The sequence below is a fragment of the Vombatus ursinus genome, unplaced genomic scaffold (genome assembly GCF_900497805.2).
Source record: "Vombatus ursinus unplaced genomic scaffold, bare-nosed wombat genome assembly UNPS02008961.1, whole genome shotgun sequence".
NCBI lineage: Eukaryota > Metazoa > Chordata > Mammalia > Diprotodontia > Vombatidae > Vombatus > Vombatus ursinus.
In genome coordinates this window covers 2,024,542-2,043,071 of record NW_020948739.1, presented here as the reverse complement: position 1 = coordinate 2,043,071, position 18,530 = coordinate 2,024,542, and the positions used below count along the sequence as shown (strand labels likewise).

The window sequence follows — 18,530 nt, the reverse complement described above, 5'->3', positions numbered from 1 at the left end:
GTGATTTGACATTTGGCATTTCCCTCTCCAGCTCATTTTACAGATGAGAAACTGAGGCAAATAGTGACTTGCCCAGGGCCACACTGCTAGTGTCTGAGGCCAGATTTGAACTCATGAAGATGAGCCAAGCACTCTATCCACTGTGCCACCTAGCTGACCCTTCTGCTTGGTTTTTGCTCCACAAAATAAGATTCCTTTGCAGGTACCCCTGTCCCATGTCATTCTCCTCACCCATTTCCACCTTCCTTTTGTGTATTATCTTCTCCCATTACATTGTAAGCTCTTTCTTTTTCTTATTTGTATACCTAGCACTTAGCACAGTGCCTGGCACACAGCAGACACTCAACAAATATTTACTGAACTCAGTTGAATTATTTTTATCAGTGCTGGACTCAGAGCCTTGAGACTTCTGAGTTTGAATTGTGTCTCTGAAAATTACTAGCTAGATAATCATAGACAAGTCAATCTGAGCCTCAGTTTCCTTATCTGCAAAATGAGAATGACAATAGGTATAGTATCTACCTCACAGGGTTGAGACAGGGCTCAAAGGAGAACATGTGAAATGTTTTGTCAAACTAAAAGTGCCATGTAAATATTACCTATTATTAACCCAGACAGAATCCTGCTTCTTCAAGAAACACAAGTTAGACATTTGGGACAAGTTTCAGATCAGTGGTCCATAAAGTGCAGCATTCTGGCTCTGGTAGAAGCATCAAATGACATTTTATAGGAACTATGTTTGTTCTTCATGGTCTTAATAAGTGTTTGTAAAATTGCTGAATAAATTTCAAAAGCTTAAAAGGTTATGCTATGAACAACCCTGGATTCTCTTAATAATCTGCTAGGGATTTTACCTCCAAGAATTTACTAAACCTTTCTTGAACCCATATATGTCTTCAGGCTTCTCAAAGTAAAGAGGTCTATAAGTATACTAGCCACTGTAAAATAACTCTGTTTTTAAATTGTCTATGCGTTTACCACTTCCTCTTTTCAAAGATGAACCATACTTCTGGCATTCAAAGATTTGGTAAGAGTGTCCATTTTATCCAGATCCTTCATAATTTTAGAAACTTTCTAAAATTCTATCAGAGAAAATGAAGACTAATTTTAAAGACATTTTGTTAGCACAGTGAACAAAGTACTTGGAATCAATTCAAATCCTGCTTGAGACACTTGCTACTTGTGTGACACTTGATTTTCTAATCTGTAAGATGGGTATAATAATAAAACCTACCTCATAGAGTTGTTCTGGGGATCCAATGAGATAATATGTATAAAAAAATTTTGCAAACCTTGAAGGGCTATATAATGATTAGCTATTATTACTATTATTTATAATAATCTGTCATATCACCTTGATAATTTCTTTTCTCTGGACTGTCTCCTTTAATCTCTACAATGATGATATGTAAGCCTTAACTTCCAAATCAACCTCCAGTTCCACATCTCTAAATGTCTTCAGGACATTTCTTCTTTCACGTCACATTATGACCTCAAACTCAATATAATGACCACTGAAGTCATCTTCTCTCTTATGCCAACCTCATTTATCAAATTCACATTTCTATCCATAGAGATAACCAAGGATAGGAGAAGTTTCATTTCTGTACTTATTTTCCTAGTGCCTGACCCATAGTAGCTGCTTAACTTGACCTGGAGTCATCTTTGACTCTTTCTACTCAGAAAGGCAACCAGGTGGTACAGGGGATACAGGGCCAGGCCTGGAGTCAGGACTCATCTTCCTGAGTTCAAATTTGGCCTGACATTTTTATACTGTGTACCTTGTTTGTTTCAATTTCCTCATCTTTAAAATGACCCAAAGAAGGAAATGGAAAACCACTTTAGCATCTCTGCCAAGAAAATCCCAAATGAAATCATGAAGAGTAAGACATGACTGAAATGACCGAACAACAAAAACCTAGGACAATAAGGTAATATCAATACAAAACATATATGCACCAATTAGCATACCATCCATATTCTTAAAGGAAAAGTTAAATAAGTTACAGGAGGAAATAAACAGTAAAACTATACTAGTGGGGGACCTCAACTTTCTCCTCAGATACAGATAAATTTAACCATAAAATAAATAAGACAGACATTGAGAAGATGAATAGAATTTTAGAAGAGCTAGATATGACAGACCTCTGGAGAAAAATCAATGGAAATAGAAAGGCGTGTACCTTCTTCTCAGCTGTACATGGCATCTTCACAAAAACTGATCATGTATTAGGGCATAAAAACCTCACAGACAAATGCAAAAAGGCAGAAATATTACATGCATTCTTTTCAGAGCATAATTCAATAAAAATGACATTCAATAAAGACTTGTTGAAACACAGATTAAAAATGAATTGGAAATTAAATAATCGAATTCTAAAGAATGAGTGGGTCAAAGGACAAATTATAGAAACAATAAATAATTTCATTAAAGAGAATGACAACAATGAGAAAACATACCAAAATTTATGAGATGAGTCAAAGCAGTTCTTAGGGGAAAATTTATATCTCTAAAAGCTCACATCAATAAAAGAGACAAAGAACAGATCAATGAATTGAGCATGCAATTAAAAAAAAAACTGGAAAAAGAACACATTAAAAATCCCCAATTAAACACCAAATTGAAAATCCTGAAAATCAAAGGAGAGATTAATAAAACTGAAAATCAGGAAACCATTGAGCTAGGAACAGAACTAGGAACTGCTTCTATGAAAAAAAAAATAGATAAACCACTGGTTAATTTAATGAAAGAAGAAAATATCAGGAACAAAAACCACCAATGACGTGAAATTAAAGCAATTGTTAGGAACTACTTTGTCCAAATATATCCCAATGAATCTGAGAAGCTAGAGAATCAACTAAAAAACTAATTGAAACAATTAACAACTTCAGTAAAGTTGCAGGATATAAAATGAACCCACATAAATCATCAAGATTTCTACATGTTACCAACAAAGTCTAGCAGCAAGAGATAGAAAGAGAAATTTCATTTAAAATAACTGCAGGCAATACAAAATACTTGGGATTCCAGATGCCAAGACAAACTCAGGGACTATATGAACACAATTACAAAACGCTTTTCACACAAATAAAGGCAGATAAAAACAACTGAAGAAATATTAATTGCTTATGGAGCCACTGTAATAAAAATGACAATTCTACCTAAATTAATTTGCTTATTCAGTGCCATATCAAACTACAAAAAAAATTATTTTATACAAGCTAGAGAAAATAATAACAAAATTCATCTGGAAGAACAAAAGGTCAAGAATATCAAGGGAATCAATGAAAAACATGAAAAAAGGTAGGCCAGCAGTACCAAATCTCAAACTGTAGCAGTAATTATGAAGCAGTAATCATGAAAACAATCTGGTACTGCCTAAGAAATAAAGTAGTGCATCAGTGGAACACAGTAGGCATATAACCTACAGAAGTAAATGACCATGGTAATCTAGTGTTTAATAAACTCAAAGATACAAGCTTTTTGGACAAGACCTCAGTATTTGACACAAACTGCTCGCAAAACTGGAAGGACGTTCGACAGAAACTAGGTATAGACCAACATCTCCACCATAAACTAAGATAAAGCTAAAATGAGTATATGACTTAGACATAAAGGGTGATATCATAAGCAAATTGGGGGAATATGGAAAATTTTACCTCTCAGATCTATGGGTAAGAGAACAATTTATGACCAAAGAAGAGAAAGAAAGGATTAGAGAAAATAAAATGGATAATTTTGATTATATTAAATTAAAAAGGTTTTGCAAAAACAAAACCAGAGGCATCCAAGATTAGAATGAGAGTAGGAAATTGTGGGGGGAATTTTTGACAGCAAGTTTCTCTGATAAAGGCCTCATTTCTCAAATATATAGAGAACTACATCAAAATTTTAAAATATTAGTTATTCCCCAACTGATAAATGGTCAAAGGATAAAAACAAGCAATTTTCAAAAACATTAAAGCTATCTGTAGTCATATGAAAAAATGCTCTAAATCATTAATGATTAGAAAAATACAAAGTAAAGCAACTCTGAAATATAAACTCACACCTATCAGACTGGCTAATATGACAGAAAAGGAAAATGACAAATGTTGGCGGGGACGTGGGAAAATCAGGACACTGATGCATTATTGGTGGAATTATGACGTGATCCAACCATTCTAGAGAATCATTTGTAACTATGCCCAAAGGGTTATAAGACTATGCATACCCTTAGACCCAGCAATACTACTACTAGGTCTGTATCCCAAAGAGATCAAAAGAAAAAGGAAAAGGACTCATATGTACAAAAAATATTTATAGCGGCTGTATATGTGATGGGAAAGGATTGGAAATTGAGGGCATGCCCATCAGTTGGAGAATGGTTGAACAAGTTGTGGTATATGATTGTGATGGAATACTCTGAATACTTAAATACTGTGCTATGAGAAATGACAAGCAAGATGGTTTCAGAAAAACCTGGAAAGACTTACATAAACTGAAGGAAAATGAAGTGAACAGAACCAGGAGAACTTTGTACACAATTACAGCAATATTGTAATGATGATCAACCATGCATGACATAGCAATACGATAATCCAAGGCATTTCCAAAGGACTGATGATGAAAAATTCTATCAATCTCCAGAGAAAGAACTGATGAAGTCTGAATGCAGGTTGAAGTTTTATTTTTCTTGCCCTTTTTTTTGCAACTTAGCTAATATAGAAATATGTTTTGCATGATTTCACATGTATAATTGATATCACATTTCTTGCTTCTCAATGAGTGTGGGAGGAATCGAAGGGAGAGAATTTGGAACCCTGTTTTTTCAATGAATGTTTAAAATAAATAAATAATTTTCTTTAAGAAATAAGTAGAGTCTATTTTTTTCCACTACTTTTGCAGCAGTCTAGACTGATATCCTTTCAAATTAACATGAACACAATAGATTCTTAATTGGTCTCCTTACAATCAAACCTTCATACAGTCATTAAATTAATTTTTGTATAACAAAATTTTCATTACGTCATTCCCATTTATAAAACTCCACTAGCTGTCTCCATTTCCCATAATATCAAAACTGGAGTCTTCATTTCAATATTCATAGACTACCAAAACTTAACACCTTACTAATCCATCTCTTCCTCTGACTTCTTCCTTATGTATATCCTCTCCTCTAGTCAAGCAAGCATCCTCAATAGCCCCAACGCGTCATGTGTTTTCACATCTTTAGGTTTTACTGGTGCTGTTCTTCTTCATGAATTGCCACCTCTCCTTGTCCTCCTTTTTTTGTTTGAATGGTTCCATGATCTCACTCACATGGTTATTCCCTTCACTGTTCACACCCCAACTCACAATACCTTTCTCCTCCTTTGTGGTTTTCTGTGTCCTTTCTCAAGTCATCCACAAAAAATCTACACCCCAAAGATGAAGCATTCCTCTAAGTCTTCTAACATTTACTGATTACCAACCTACCTAGATACCAGCTAGGTGCTATAGTGCATAGAGCAGTGGGCCTGGAGTGAGGAAGACCCAAGTTCAAATCCAGCCTTAAAGACTTATTAGCTGAGTGATCCTAGGCAAGTAACTTAATCTGCCTGCCTCAGTTTCCTCAACTGTAAAAAGGGGGGATAATAATACCATCTCTCTCTGAGTAGTTGTGAGAATCAAAGGAGATGAGACTTGTATAGTGCTTATCAGAGTACCCGGCACATAGTAGGTGCTTAATAATTGCTTGTTTCTTTCCTTCTTGTCCTTTTAAAAAAAAAATCTATTGCTCCTCCATCTCACCTGCCATTCTGATCTTACATTTTTTCTAGATGGTATCTTTTATACCATTTCTTAAGTACAGATCATCATCATCATTATAAGGTTAGCTCATTTATGCCCACGACAGGCCTCTTTACTGCCTGTTGGATCACATTCAATTTTCAATCTTCAGAGACTAGAACGCTCCATGATTCATAGCAGTGAAACTCCTTGAAGCTGCTCCATTTTTGTCTTTGTCCCAAGTGCTTGGCATATAGAGAGGTGCTTAATAAATACTTGTGGATCGACTGCTTGGTTGACCAGGAGACCAATAGGAGAATACTGGTATTCAAAAAATATGAGGGTTTGTGTCAAGGTGTAATTTCAGATTGCTAAAGAAAAGAGCTGAGCAATTTTCTAAATGCAACACAGCCAACTCTATTTCTTCTATTTGATTCTGAGCCCAGTTCATTGTTGCTCCACAGTGCACCTCCAAGACGTGTGAACCGATGGATTAACTCAACGGATTTACCATCTCACTGCGCATCACAGTCTGCACAAAAGGTATGTTTCATCCATTTGGTTTTCTTGCATAGATTATTATATCCTCATTCCCCATTCTGCTGCACCTGTTTTTTGACTTCTCCATCATTTCCCCAGGAACCTCACCTTTGGGAAATCTCATCATCCTGTAAGATCCAATCAGCCTTGATACTCAGAGATATGGTGTGATACTCACAGCTCATCAGTACTAGCTACCCTTCTGAGTGGAGGGAGAAGCCATGAACTACTCAGCCTCCATTTAAGGACAGACCTCTCCTCAATTCCCACCTGGCTGCACTAATTTTGGACTTCTTTGACTTCTCCTCCATGCCTGCTGACCAATGTACTTTTCTTTTCCTCCTCCTTTGAGCTTCTTTTTGTGTGTTGTCTTCCTCCATTAGATTGTAAGCTCCTTGAGGCCAAAGACTATTTTTCTTTTTCAGATATGTATGCCCAGCACTTAGTGCAGTGCCTGACACAAAGTAGGCACTCAATAAAAATTATTGACTACTGATTAATTGATCCATCTCTTTGTAGGGTTTGTGTCTCTGAGGAGGCCCAATCTATTAAGGTTGTCACTGAAATCAACATTATGTCATCAACCAACAGGAGCATCCAGAAGGAGTCTGAACAACTTTAGAGAACATATATTTTCCTGTTTTATGCTGAACTGGATAATGCTAATTAGAGGAACATTGATTAGTTATATTTGTAGTTAGCCTAATTAAGAAATCTTGTCTGATCTTAACATACACATGGGAGAAATCTTATGGATGAGAGCCTTTTAAGGGAATATTTCACTCTATGGAGTTAAATGGGATTTTGTTTTTAATAATCAACAAAAAATAAACACAATGGGATTTTGTATTCTCTGTATCAGTGGTTCTCAAAGAGTGGTCCAGGGACCAGCAGAGTACCCAAGATACTTCTCAGGGTCCACGAGACTAAAATAATTTTCATAATAATACTAAAATGTTATTGCTTATTAAATGTTCTTCTCATTTCCAATTACATATCTATGTGATTTGCTGGATTTTTTCCATATACTACAACCAAAACAACATATTGAAACAGACTGAATGCAAAAGCAGACATGAGAATCCAGGTGTCTCTTATTAAAGCAGACATTAAAGAGATTAGCAAAAACATGTAAAACAATCCCTCTTCTCACCAGATTTTTCTTTTGTTTTGAAAATATGGATCTTGGGGCATAAAATGTGTGACTTATGTTAACAAGTAAAGGTTTTACTATTGTTATTTTTAGATGAATTGATAAGTATTTTAAAATTGTTTCAGTTTTAATTTCTAATGTGGTAAATATCAGTTGATATAATCCACACAAACAAAAGCTATTTGGCATCCTCAATAATTTTTAAGAGTGTAAAAAGGGTCCTGAGACCAAAAAGCTTTAGATCTGCTACTCTCCGCCCTTCAGAAGCAGTGTGGCACAGTGTATGGAAGCAGAGGTCAGGAAGCTCTGACTTCAAGTACCGCCTCTGATACATAGTGACTTTGTGATCAGACCTCATACAACATCCCAGTGACCCAGGGAGCACTCTATGACTGTATTTACAGAGAAGTTGCTGACCTCCCCAAGAGGTTCCTCACACCAATAAAACTTTGAGTCTGAATTTTTAAAAAATCTTCAAAAACCTTACATATTAACCCCTTTCCAGAGGTGAGCAGTCCACAAGTATTGCATGCTACTATCTTACCAAAGATAGAATCTTTTCTTGAAAGACTGAGTACATTAAGTCCCTCATGCTTATTTGCCCGCCTCCCTTGAAGAATTCTAGTAGATTAGTTGGACAGGAAACCATGTTGCTTTAACATAATAGCTTATCTTCATTTCAGTGATCATTGATCTTACTTTTTGTTATAGAACACACCAATTTGCCGAGAGAGAAGAGAAATTTACCAACCTCAATTCTCCCCTGGAATTCTTTTTATGGATATCACAGTCACAATCTCCAGCTAATTCATTCATTTATTAGCTGATTCAACAAATTCAATCCAACATTTTAGCCAAGTGTTCCATAATTTCACCTTTGAGTTGCTTTAAAACTCTTGGGTAAGTGACATCTGACCCCAGTGATTTATTACCATCTGGTTTGTCAATTAGGTCTAGAACACACTGTGTACTTGAGCATTGTTTGACCTAATGCCTCTCAACTCATCTGCTTTAAAAGACAAATTGGGATCATATATCTTCCAAATGCTTTCCTTGGCCAAAAGTTTCAATTTCACAGTACAAGTTCTACTAAGCAATTTAAACGTAATTATCCAAGAGAAAGACTACCCTGGGTGCACTAGAAGAAGTCACAAGAATACAGTGTATTCAGCTTCTCTGGAGAGGCCAAGGGGCCTTTAGTGAATTGATATTGTTAATGCTATACAGAATTCCATCAAAACAACACTGAGTCTCCAGACATCCTGAATGTGAGTGGGAACAGTGCGAAAGGAAAGTTGGGATGGATACAACAGGTACCACAGAGGCAGAATCTACACAATTTTGCATAGAAAGATTCTGAACACGATGCACAACTGTACATTCAAAAGAGAAACTTCTACACAAGAGAACATCAAAAAGGATAATTGATGGTAATATGATTATTGAAATTAAATCCATTTTAAGAGCCTACCCCTACTAGTTGCTATGCAACATTAACTGGAGCAGAGAAACCTGTAGGATCGGGGAACCTAAGAAGATACCAGACAGAAGAAACAACTGGACAAACATTAAAAAATAAAATACATAAGATAAGGCAAGTGCAGAATGTCGTTATGCATATAAAGAATGGTGCCCATAGTTAGAGAACTGCCCAGTTCTAGGTCCCACTTCTGACATATCTTGTGTGTCCCGTGTGAACTCCTGGGCAAGTCAGTTGGTCAGACAATAAACATTTATTAAGCACCTACTATGTGCCAGGCATTCTGCTGAGTGCTGGGGAGATAAAGAAAGGCAAAAAGAGAGCCCTGCCCTCAAGAAACTCACAGTCTAATAAGGGAGGCAACTTGCAAACAACTATGTACAAACAAGCTACAGACAGAATATATTAGAAATAATCAACAGAGGGAAGGCATTAGAGTTAAGAGAGATCAGGAAAGGCTTCCTGTAGAAGGGGAGATGTTAGCTGAGACTTGAGGGAAGCCAGAGAAGGCAGGAGGTGGAGGTGGGCAGGGAGAGCAGTGCTCTAGGTGATTCTCCAATAGTAAGTTCAAGAAAAGGTGCTGACTTGCATAGATGAAGGGAGTATGCTCATCCAGGAGTTCTGCATATCAACGAAACCACAGATACAGTCGCTATTCTAAGATTAAGCATACAGTATGAGGTGGTGAGGAGAAGCAATGTGGTAGAGTGGGTAAAGGTTGGTGTAGAAGTTTCAGGAAGACCTGGATTCAACGCCTACCTCTGATACGTAGTGACCCCGGATAAGTCATCAGTCGCTGATCTTCATTGATGGAGTGAGTTTGAGGGAAGAGGGTTAAGAGATAGTGGTGACTGGGTTGAGGACAGCCACCTCTCTTTCCATAGTGACATATTTGGCATCCAATTACGGAATCATAAAGATATTTCAACTCCCTTGAACCACCATATGTCAAAAGAAGCAGGAAATGGAACATGGTGGAAATTAGGGGAAGTAGAAATTCTTGCATTTTTCATAGATGGAAGGATTCAAGCTGGACAGATTCTCACTCACTGGTCACCTACTCACCACTCAGTCTCCCCAACACACATAGCTCCAACTCATAAAAAAAAATCAAGAAACAAATAGAAAGAAAACGTGGACTCATAATTGAAATTGATGAAAAATTAGAAAGAGTTAGCTTCTCAGCCTCATGGTATGGATCAAGTAAATGATGTATTTTATGAAAAATACCCAGATGTGATCTTCCTAGAAGAGGATGTAGATGGCTGTCAGTGGCCATCTAGTATAATTAACATCTAGGAAAGAGACCCCACTACAACATATCTGATAAAATGATCACCAAGCCTCTTCTGGAAGATGTTGTCTGAAGAGGGGGAAACTCACTGCCTCCCAAAACAATCCATTCTAATTGTAATAGCTGTCATTGTGAAGAGTTTTTCCTTACATCAAATGGTTCCCCTTTGCAATTTCCATCTGTTGTTCAAAGTTCTAGGCCAAATAGAATTAGTATAAGTACCTTTTCCATATGAGAGCCCTTCATATGCTTAAGAACACCTCTTACGTCTTCCCATCTCGCCTCTGGGTTAGACAGTCACAATACCTTCAATGAGTGCTGATTTGGCATCATTTGGAGCCCATCACCATTCTGGTTGCTCTCCTCTGTTTGCTTTCGAGTTTTTCAGGGTCTTTCCTCCTATAGATTATAAGCTCCTCAAAGGCAAGTACTGTTACATTTTTGTCTTTGTATTACTAAGGCCTAGCACATAGTATGTCAAGTCAACAAGAATTTGTTAAGCACCTACTATGTGCCAAGTGATGGGTATACAAAGAAAGGCAAAAACAGTCCCTGCCCTCAAGGAACTTACATTCCAAAGGATATAACACACAAACAAGTACACATATATCAGATGTATATAGGGTAAATTGGAGGCAATCTCAAGGGGAAGCCATTAGCAGTGAGGGGGGACAGGTCATAGGTGTTTAATAAATGTTTATTGTTGAAAAAGGAAAAAAAAAACAGAAATGAGGAGAAGTAAAAGGAAAAATGTGAGAGGCATGAAGAAGAGCCAGCACATGACAATAGCTCCATCCCTAAGAACTCCTGGGGAAAGGTAGATAGGATAACAGGGCAGCATTTACCACAGAAAAGTAGGCGTGCTTAGTATCTATACCAAGGGTGGAGAACCTGCAGCCTTGAGGCCACATGTGGCCCTCCAGGTCCTCAAGAGAGGCCCTTTGACTGAATCCAGACTTCAGGTCCGTGAAGTCTGGATTCAGTCAAAGCGCCCCAGGTTCCCCACCCCACAGTATCTTTGCAATCATGGATAAATACAGTAACATCTGGCACTTAGCAATCTCATCTGAACAGCGGCTTGCTTCCTCACTCCCCACCTGCAGCAGGATCCCAAAGGCAAAGTATTGTTAGAGGTGACAGACCCCATGGGCCACCCCTGTTGTCACTGCAATTAGATACCAGAAGGAGAGGAGAAGGCTTCTTATAAGTTAAACCCCACTAGAAAGTATAAATTCAGTATTTCCCAGAAGTAGAACAAAGGTGCAAATAACTAATTAAATGAAAGAAGAGACCTATAGGTAAATTAGGTAGCACCTCAAAAAGAAAAGTTTTTTTTTAAAAAGCAGGCAAAGGAACTCAATCCCATAAGCTAAATTTTGTGTGAAAATGGCAGACAGAATAATTTAGCAGATTTAGGGACTAGAATAGATAGAATGTAAGAAAGTGAAATAACTGAAAGCAGCCTTTCCTTATCTGTGGAGCCAGATTAAATAACGGGGCCACAAAAAGTTTGATGAAGGACAACAGCTTGATTTAGCTGATATTAACTTATCTTCTATCCTTCTTTCTACCTCTCCCTCAAAATAAGAAACTTTTAAAAGTGAGGAGAGAGCTGGACAGAAAACTCTGAGGCAGATTTGGAGAATTATCTACTACCTTCCTTTCCTCTCATTCCTCTTCCCTACCCTTACTGTCTTACAACCCAACCAATTTACTAAAATTTCTCTCTCCAAGATTACCTATAATTTAACTGCCAAATTCAATGTTTTTTTTCCTAAATTCTTATTCTGCTTCAGTACTTTATAGCTTCTGACACTGTCAACAATCCTCTTCTTCTAACTATTCTTTCCTATGACAATGTTCTCTCTGGTTCTCCTACTAAACAGTCTTTCTTTCTTTCTTGGTCTCTTTTCTTGGACCATCACTTTGCACCTGCCAGTCTTATTTGGGGACCTTCCCAAAACTTTGTACTAGACCCTTATCTCTACCTATCCTCTGCCTTGGTGATCGTGATTGTTCCCATGTGTTCAATTATCATCTCTATAGAGATGACTTCCGAATCCACATATATGGCTCCAGTCTTTCTTTAATTCCAGCTTATTGCTGGACATTTCCACTAGAACACTCCATAGGCATCTCAAACTCAACATATCCAAAATTGAAACTGATCATTTTTTTCCAAAACCTACCTCTACAAGTTTTCTTATTCATGTTGGTGTCAACACCATTCTCCCACTCACATTGCCTCATTACCCCCTGGTCATTCTCGACTCATCCCCTTTCTCACCCCCTTTCTCATCATCCCCTTTCAGTCATTCCCTGGCCACCATCCCTAGTTCACACCCTCATCACCTCTTGTCTGGATTATTGCAATGGCCTCCCAATTACTCTCTGGACTGCCAGTCTCACATATAGCAAGCATACTGTTTTGTACTTAGGAGGCATTTAATCAACATCTCTTGATTTGGGAAAAGGAATATGCATTTATATAGTGCCTACTGTGTGCCCAGCACTGTACTACGCCCTTTACAAGTATTATCTCATTTGATCCTCACAACAACTCTGTGAATCAGGTGCTGTTATTTACAGGTAAGGAAATTGAGGGGGAGAAAAGTTAAGTGACTTGCCCAGGGGTCACACTGCACCTAAGTGTTGGGGGCTGGATTTGAACTCAGGTCTTCCTGACTGTAGGTCCAGAGCTCTATCCCTTGTGTCACCTAGCTGCCTTTGTACCATCTAGCTTCCTGAACTGAATTGACATGATAGAGAATGTGATTAAAAAAAAAAAGCTACAAGTGACAGAGTAAGAGTCCAACAGTAAGGGCCCAGATGAGGTTACGTGGAAAGAATTCAGAGTAGAAGAAATCAGAATGTTCAGGGAAGATATTTCTGAATAAAAAAGCATCTTCTAAGACTTTCATTTTATTGCTCTGCCAATATCTCATACAGGTGTTCTCCCTAACCTGTCAGAGCTCTTTGGAAGTTATGAAGGAATCCAGAGGAGTAACAAAACTCAACTGACGTTTGTGTGTGTGTGTGTGTGTGTGTGTGTGTGTGTGTGTGTGTGTGTGTGTGTGTGTGTGTGTGTGTGTGTATACAGGCAATTTTTTTTTGGCCTGGACCTGTGATTTCATTGGTTCTAAGGAACTCCAAATAAAAAACTTCTACTAATGAAGATCACTTCAATACCTGCTCTGCCATTGACAGTATTAATAATAACTACATATGTGACATGTATATAATAATAATAAATAAAATACAATATTATAATAATATGTATGTTATAATAATAAATATAAACAAATTTTATTGTGTTTATATTTATTATATTCATTATATAAAATAGATGATCAATAATAATAAATATATAATTAAACATATATGTACATATATGCAGATATATTTATGTGTGTATATTCATTTACTTATTTATATGTAGCACATAAGAAGTGGCCTGGCATTGTGGACAAAATGAAAACATAGAGTCAAGACATCTAGGCTTAAATCCCTTCTTTGCTATTTATTAGATAAGTGATCAAAAGGCAATTGATAACTCAAATATTTTCATATGTCAAGAACTTCATTATTTATACAACCAAATGTCTGTACCTCAATAACTAAAGTCATGTCTAACTGACTATGAAGCAAAGATAAAGGTAATCAATGAAACAGATTAAAATAAGAAAGAAATAAACTTCTTGTTATCAAAAGGCAACTGTGGAATACCATAAAAACAATTAGATTTGGAATCAAGATTGGCATTCAATTCCCATGGCTACCACTTCAACAAATAAGTACTCTGTGCCTCAGTTTCTTTGCCTTAGAAATGGAATAATAATACCTGTACTTCTGATCTTAATAAATACTTGATTATTAATGGCATGTTGACTTTACAATGTTGTTTTGATGATCAAATGAGATCATCAATCAATAAATTAACAGGTATTTATTAATCCAATTCATCAAGCAATTAACAAGTATTTATTAATTGCCCACAATGTGCCAGGGACCATGCTAAGCACTGGGGATAAAAAGACATAAGTAAAATGAGCCCTTCCTGGAGCTTACTTCATCTGGAAGTAAGAGCTTCATCATGGAAAGCTTTGAAAATTATAATGTACTATGTAAATGTCATCCATTAATCATTATCATCATCAATATTATCATTATTAACAGAAGCTTCATTTTGGAAAAGAAATGCAAGAGGATAGGAAAAAAACAAAAACAAAAACCTAGAAATAGTTGACACGGGCATGATGAAGACAGATATCCAAGGATCTACAGTATTTGTTCAATGGAATTGGGGAATAGGAAACAACTTCCTGATCCACCTTCCCTGCTCCAGATTTGAAATAAATCCCAATGTTTTTCATCATCCATTTGTTTGGGAGGCATTACTGTTTTGTTATGTTTTGTTTTGTAACAAGCCATACAAAATTATTCAGGAGAGACAGAACATACCTTCTGGAGGGGTCCCGACACTGCTCCCAAGGCCTAAAATGGCCATTGAATGGTTTCTGGGCTCTAGCATCACAGCAGACTCCTGTCCCCTTTCCCAGTGGGGTACTTTAACAGGTTCCAGATGAACATTCTTCAAACCATCATCCATCAGGTTCTGGTACATAATTTGGATGGCCTTTTCTAGGTTTGGGGACCCAGTCAGTCTAGGTCCAACAGTGTCAACCAAAAGTGCCAGTCTCTCATAGGATCTGTTCTGGGCTTTGCCACACACAGCAAGATCTACAATGGCCTTAGCAACATCTTGGTAGCCTGCTATTTCTTCCTTTATTTGTTCAAATGTCTTCAAGTGGCAAACATCTTTACACACAGCCCTCCCTGAGCACAAAGGTAAAAGATGAAGCATACCCACGAAAAGGAAGATGAGAGGGGTCATTGTCTTTCAGATGGCTTTCCCTCCTGTGAGAACCTAGGAGAAGAAAAAAAAAAATCACGTGTGGGAAGCAATCTCACTGCCAATCAACCGTCCTGTATTTCTAGAGAGAGCAGAGAAGAGTTGTCTTAGAAGGAAAAGATCTAATATGTTATCACATAAACAAATACTACAAAGAACTCAGGACAAATCCATCGGCTTCCAGACTGAAATAGCTATAGGGAGAAGATGGTGTTTTTAGGACGTAAGGTCATTTTACTTTGGATGTACAGGTTTGCTGAAGTGGAAAAAAGTACATGAAAGGTAAATTAGAGGGCAATTGTTCACTTTACTGGGCAATTAGCTATAGAATGCCTTTTAATCAATCAATCAATCAATCAATAAGTATTTTTCACATGCTCCAAACACTCCCAGAGTGCATTACCAAAAACACAACTGACCCGTGGCTGTTGAGAAATATCTCTACTGTTTAATGTGTGCCTATAAAATTCATTTAACAGCCTGTTATCAACTCAGAAGTGAAGGAAAATGACAAAGAAGATAGAATCTTGGGATTGGAGGCACAAAGGCCTGAGACCGAATCCTACCTTTGACACTAGCTGAGTGACTCTGGAAAATGCCTTAACATCTGTGTATTCCAGGCAACCCCTATGATTTCTCTGCTAAATGACAGAAAGGCGGGTGGATATGTTCCCATACTAGTCATTCCAAAATCAAAAATCCTTCAAATAGTTGATTATGAATGCAAAGAAAGATCATTTATTTACTCATTAATAAATACATCTACATAATTGCCTGGATTAGTACCACAGGTAGGTAGCCTGATCTTGGCATTATCTTTAAAAATAGGCAAGAGATCAAGGTGTGCAAGAAGACATTTAAACAAACAAGAAGGGGCTAGGGGGAGAGGCTGAACCTCTCATCTGAACTGATCAAAAGAGGGAAGAACTCACACACACCGTGAGAGAGAGAGAGAGAGACAGAGAGAGAGAGAGAGACAGACAGACAGAAACAGAGAGAGACAGAGAGATAGAGACAGAGAGACACAGAGAGAGACAGAGACAGAGAGGCAGAGAGAGAGACAGAGAGAAAGTTAAGTTTGGTAAAGAAATACATTTCACTCAATAGGGAAAAAGGAGAGAAAGAGAAGAAGAGAGGGATTAGTTCCAAGGAGGGAAAAAACTAAGGATGCACAAAAATATTTACAATTCTTTCTGTGGTGGCAAAGAATTGGAATCTCAAGGGGTACTCATCAATTGGGAATGGTAAAACTAGTCATGATATATAAATGATATATAAATATGAATGTGCTATAAGAAATTAATAATGGAATGGTTTCAGTGAAACCTGGGAAGAATTGTATGAACTGATTCAGAGTGAAGGGAGTACAATCAAGAGAAAAATCTATATGACAACAATATAGTAAAGAAAAACAACTTAGAAAAAAAAATAACTCCAATTAGCATAAGGACCAACACAATTCCAGAGGACTCATGATGAAACATGATACCCACCTCCTGATAGAGGGGTGAAAAACTCAGGGTTCAGAATTAAATATATAGGTAGATATAGATAGATATAGATATATTTGGACATGGCCAATGCCATTTGTTTTGCTTCACTATACATGTTTGTAGCAGGTTTTATTTTTCTTTTCTTCTCAATTAAGAGAGTTGGAATGACAGAGAGGAAAAAATGAACTTTTTCCTGATTGAAAAAATAATTTTTTAATTTAAAAAATGGACAAAAACTATAGGCAACACATGTTCAAGAGGTGTCCTGCTCCCTAGGCCATCAGACAAGTAGTGCTACTGATTCCAGCAACACTCCTACCACATGGAGTGTTCATTCCTCTAAGATCCAGAGCAAAGGTACAGCTGGGTCCCAGAAGGAAGGAGCATGGGTCAGTAGGAAGAGCCCTAGGCTTAACCTCCTCTGACCGGCTCTAACCATGAACTTGCCATCTGGAAATGGATAAAGAACTTAAACTTTCAGTAACTGACAAATGACAAGCATTTAATAATTACCTTATCATGCATTATTTTTAAATAAGGAGAAAAATATCCGCCTTTCCTAACTCACAAGATTGTAACATGTTCGGGATGGAAAGGATCTTAGGTATGATCAAGTCCAATCTGCTCATTTTACAGATGAGGAAACTGAGAATCAGGACAGTTTATCTGACTTGCTTCATATTACAAAGCTATCAAGTGGGAGGGCTACAACTTGAACCCATCTTGTCTCCCAGGCAAGTTATATCATGTTGCCTCCCCACGAATGTTGCAAAGATGACTCATTATGAGAGCTGAATATATTTTTGTTAACATTTTCAGAGTTTTATGGTATATAAAAGTGTTTCTCTTTTAATGACCCTTTGAGGTAAGAGGCACAGGTATCAGTATCCCCATTTCACAGATGAGGAAGTTGAGGGTCAGATTAAGCGGCTTATCATACCACAACTACCAGAGACCAGACTCAGTATCAGGTCTTCTGACTTCAACTTGAGGGTTATTTTCACTAGACCAACCTAGTAGAACAAATGGTTCCTGTTCTTTGCCGTCACTTCACTTCAGTTTTTCTCTTTCTATAGGATAGTTTCTAATCCAATCAAAATATCATCAGACAGAAATTTATCCTTGAAAATATGAGTGAAATGAGTTTTAATAGAACAAAAAAAAAACCCATCTATTCATCTAAATAGCCACCATCACCATATTGGTATCTTTTCATCAGACAATCTCTAAGCACTCTGCAAACATTAATTAGCTTCCTTGCAACATTTTTATACAGTGGGATTAGAACCATATAATCAGAGACTTTTCAAGACAGAAGGACCTTGTAGATCATCTCATTCATCCATTTATTTTGGAGAAAGTTAATAAAGAGATGTACCCTGACTTTCATAAAGGGTAATAATGACAACAGCTGGCATCTGTATAGCACTTTGTGATTAGCAGAGCATTTTATGCGTCATCTCTTTTGATGCTCACAACAACTCTGGTAGTTAAGTGCTACTGTGATTTCCATTTTACAGATAAGGGAAACCTAAGTTCTGTGAATTGCCTGGGGTCACCCAGCTAGTTAAGTGTTGGAGGTAGATTTGAACCAGCAGCTTCCTGACTCCTAAGCAGCATACAGTTAAGAAACCAGTGAATAATATTCTTTTATAAAGTGAATAAAGGGTAGCCACCCAATAATATGACCAACTAATCAGTTTCTACTGAGGATTGTATATAGCAAGTATAGATGGTAGAACTCCAATGGGCAGCCAAACTCTCTTGTCTTTTGTGTTATGTGTGGCTCTGACATTGTAGGCACCATAGAGGTATTATTGTTGTTCAGTTGTTTCAGTCATGTCTGACTCTTCTTGATGCCATTTGGAATTTTCTTGGCAAAGATTCTGGTGCAGTTTGCCATTTC

The 18,530-nt window shown here is 37.3% G+C and overlaps 1 protein-coding gene across 5 annotated transcripts in view; it reads right to left on the bottom strand.

Moving 5' to 3' along the window:
• Window positions 1–18,530, bottom strand: part of CPQ (carboxypeptidase Q) — a 624,148-nt gene that overhangs the window by 489,323 nt on the left and 116,295 nt on the right. For all 5 annotated transcript variants that reach the window (XM_027849956.1, XM_027849959.1, XM_027849958.1 and 2 more), the window contains exon 2: window positions 14,681–15,146. In XM_027849956.1, the coding sequence (XP_027705757.1) occupies window positions 14,681–15,113 (433 nt within the window). In that variant the 5' untranslated portion in view covers window positions 15,114–15,146. The remainder of the gene's footprint in view (window positions 1–14,680; window positions 15,147–18,530) is intronic.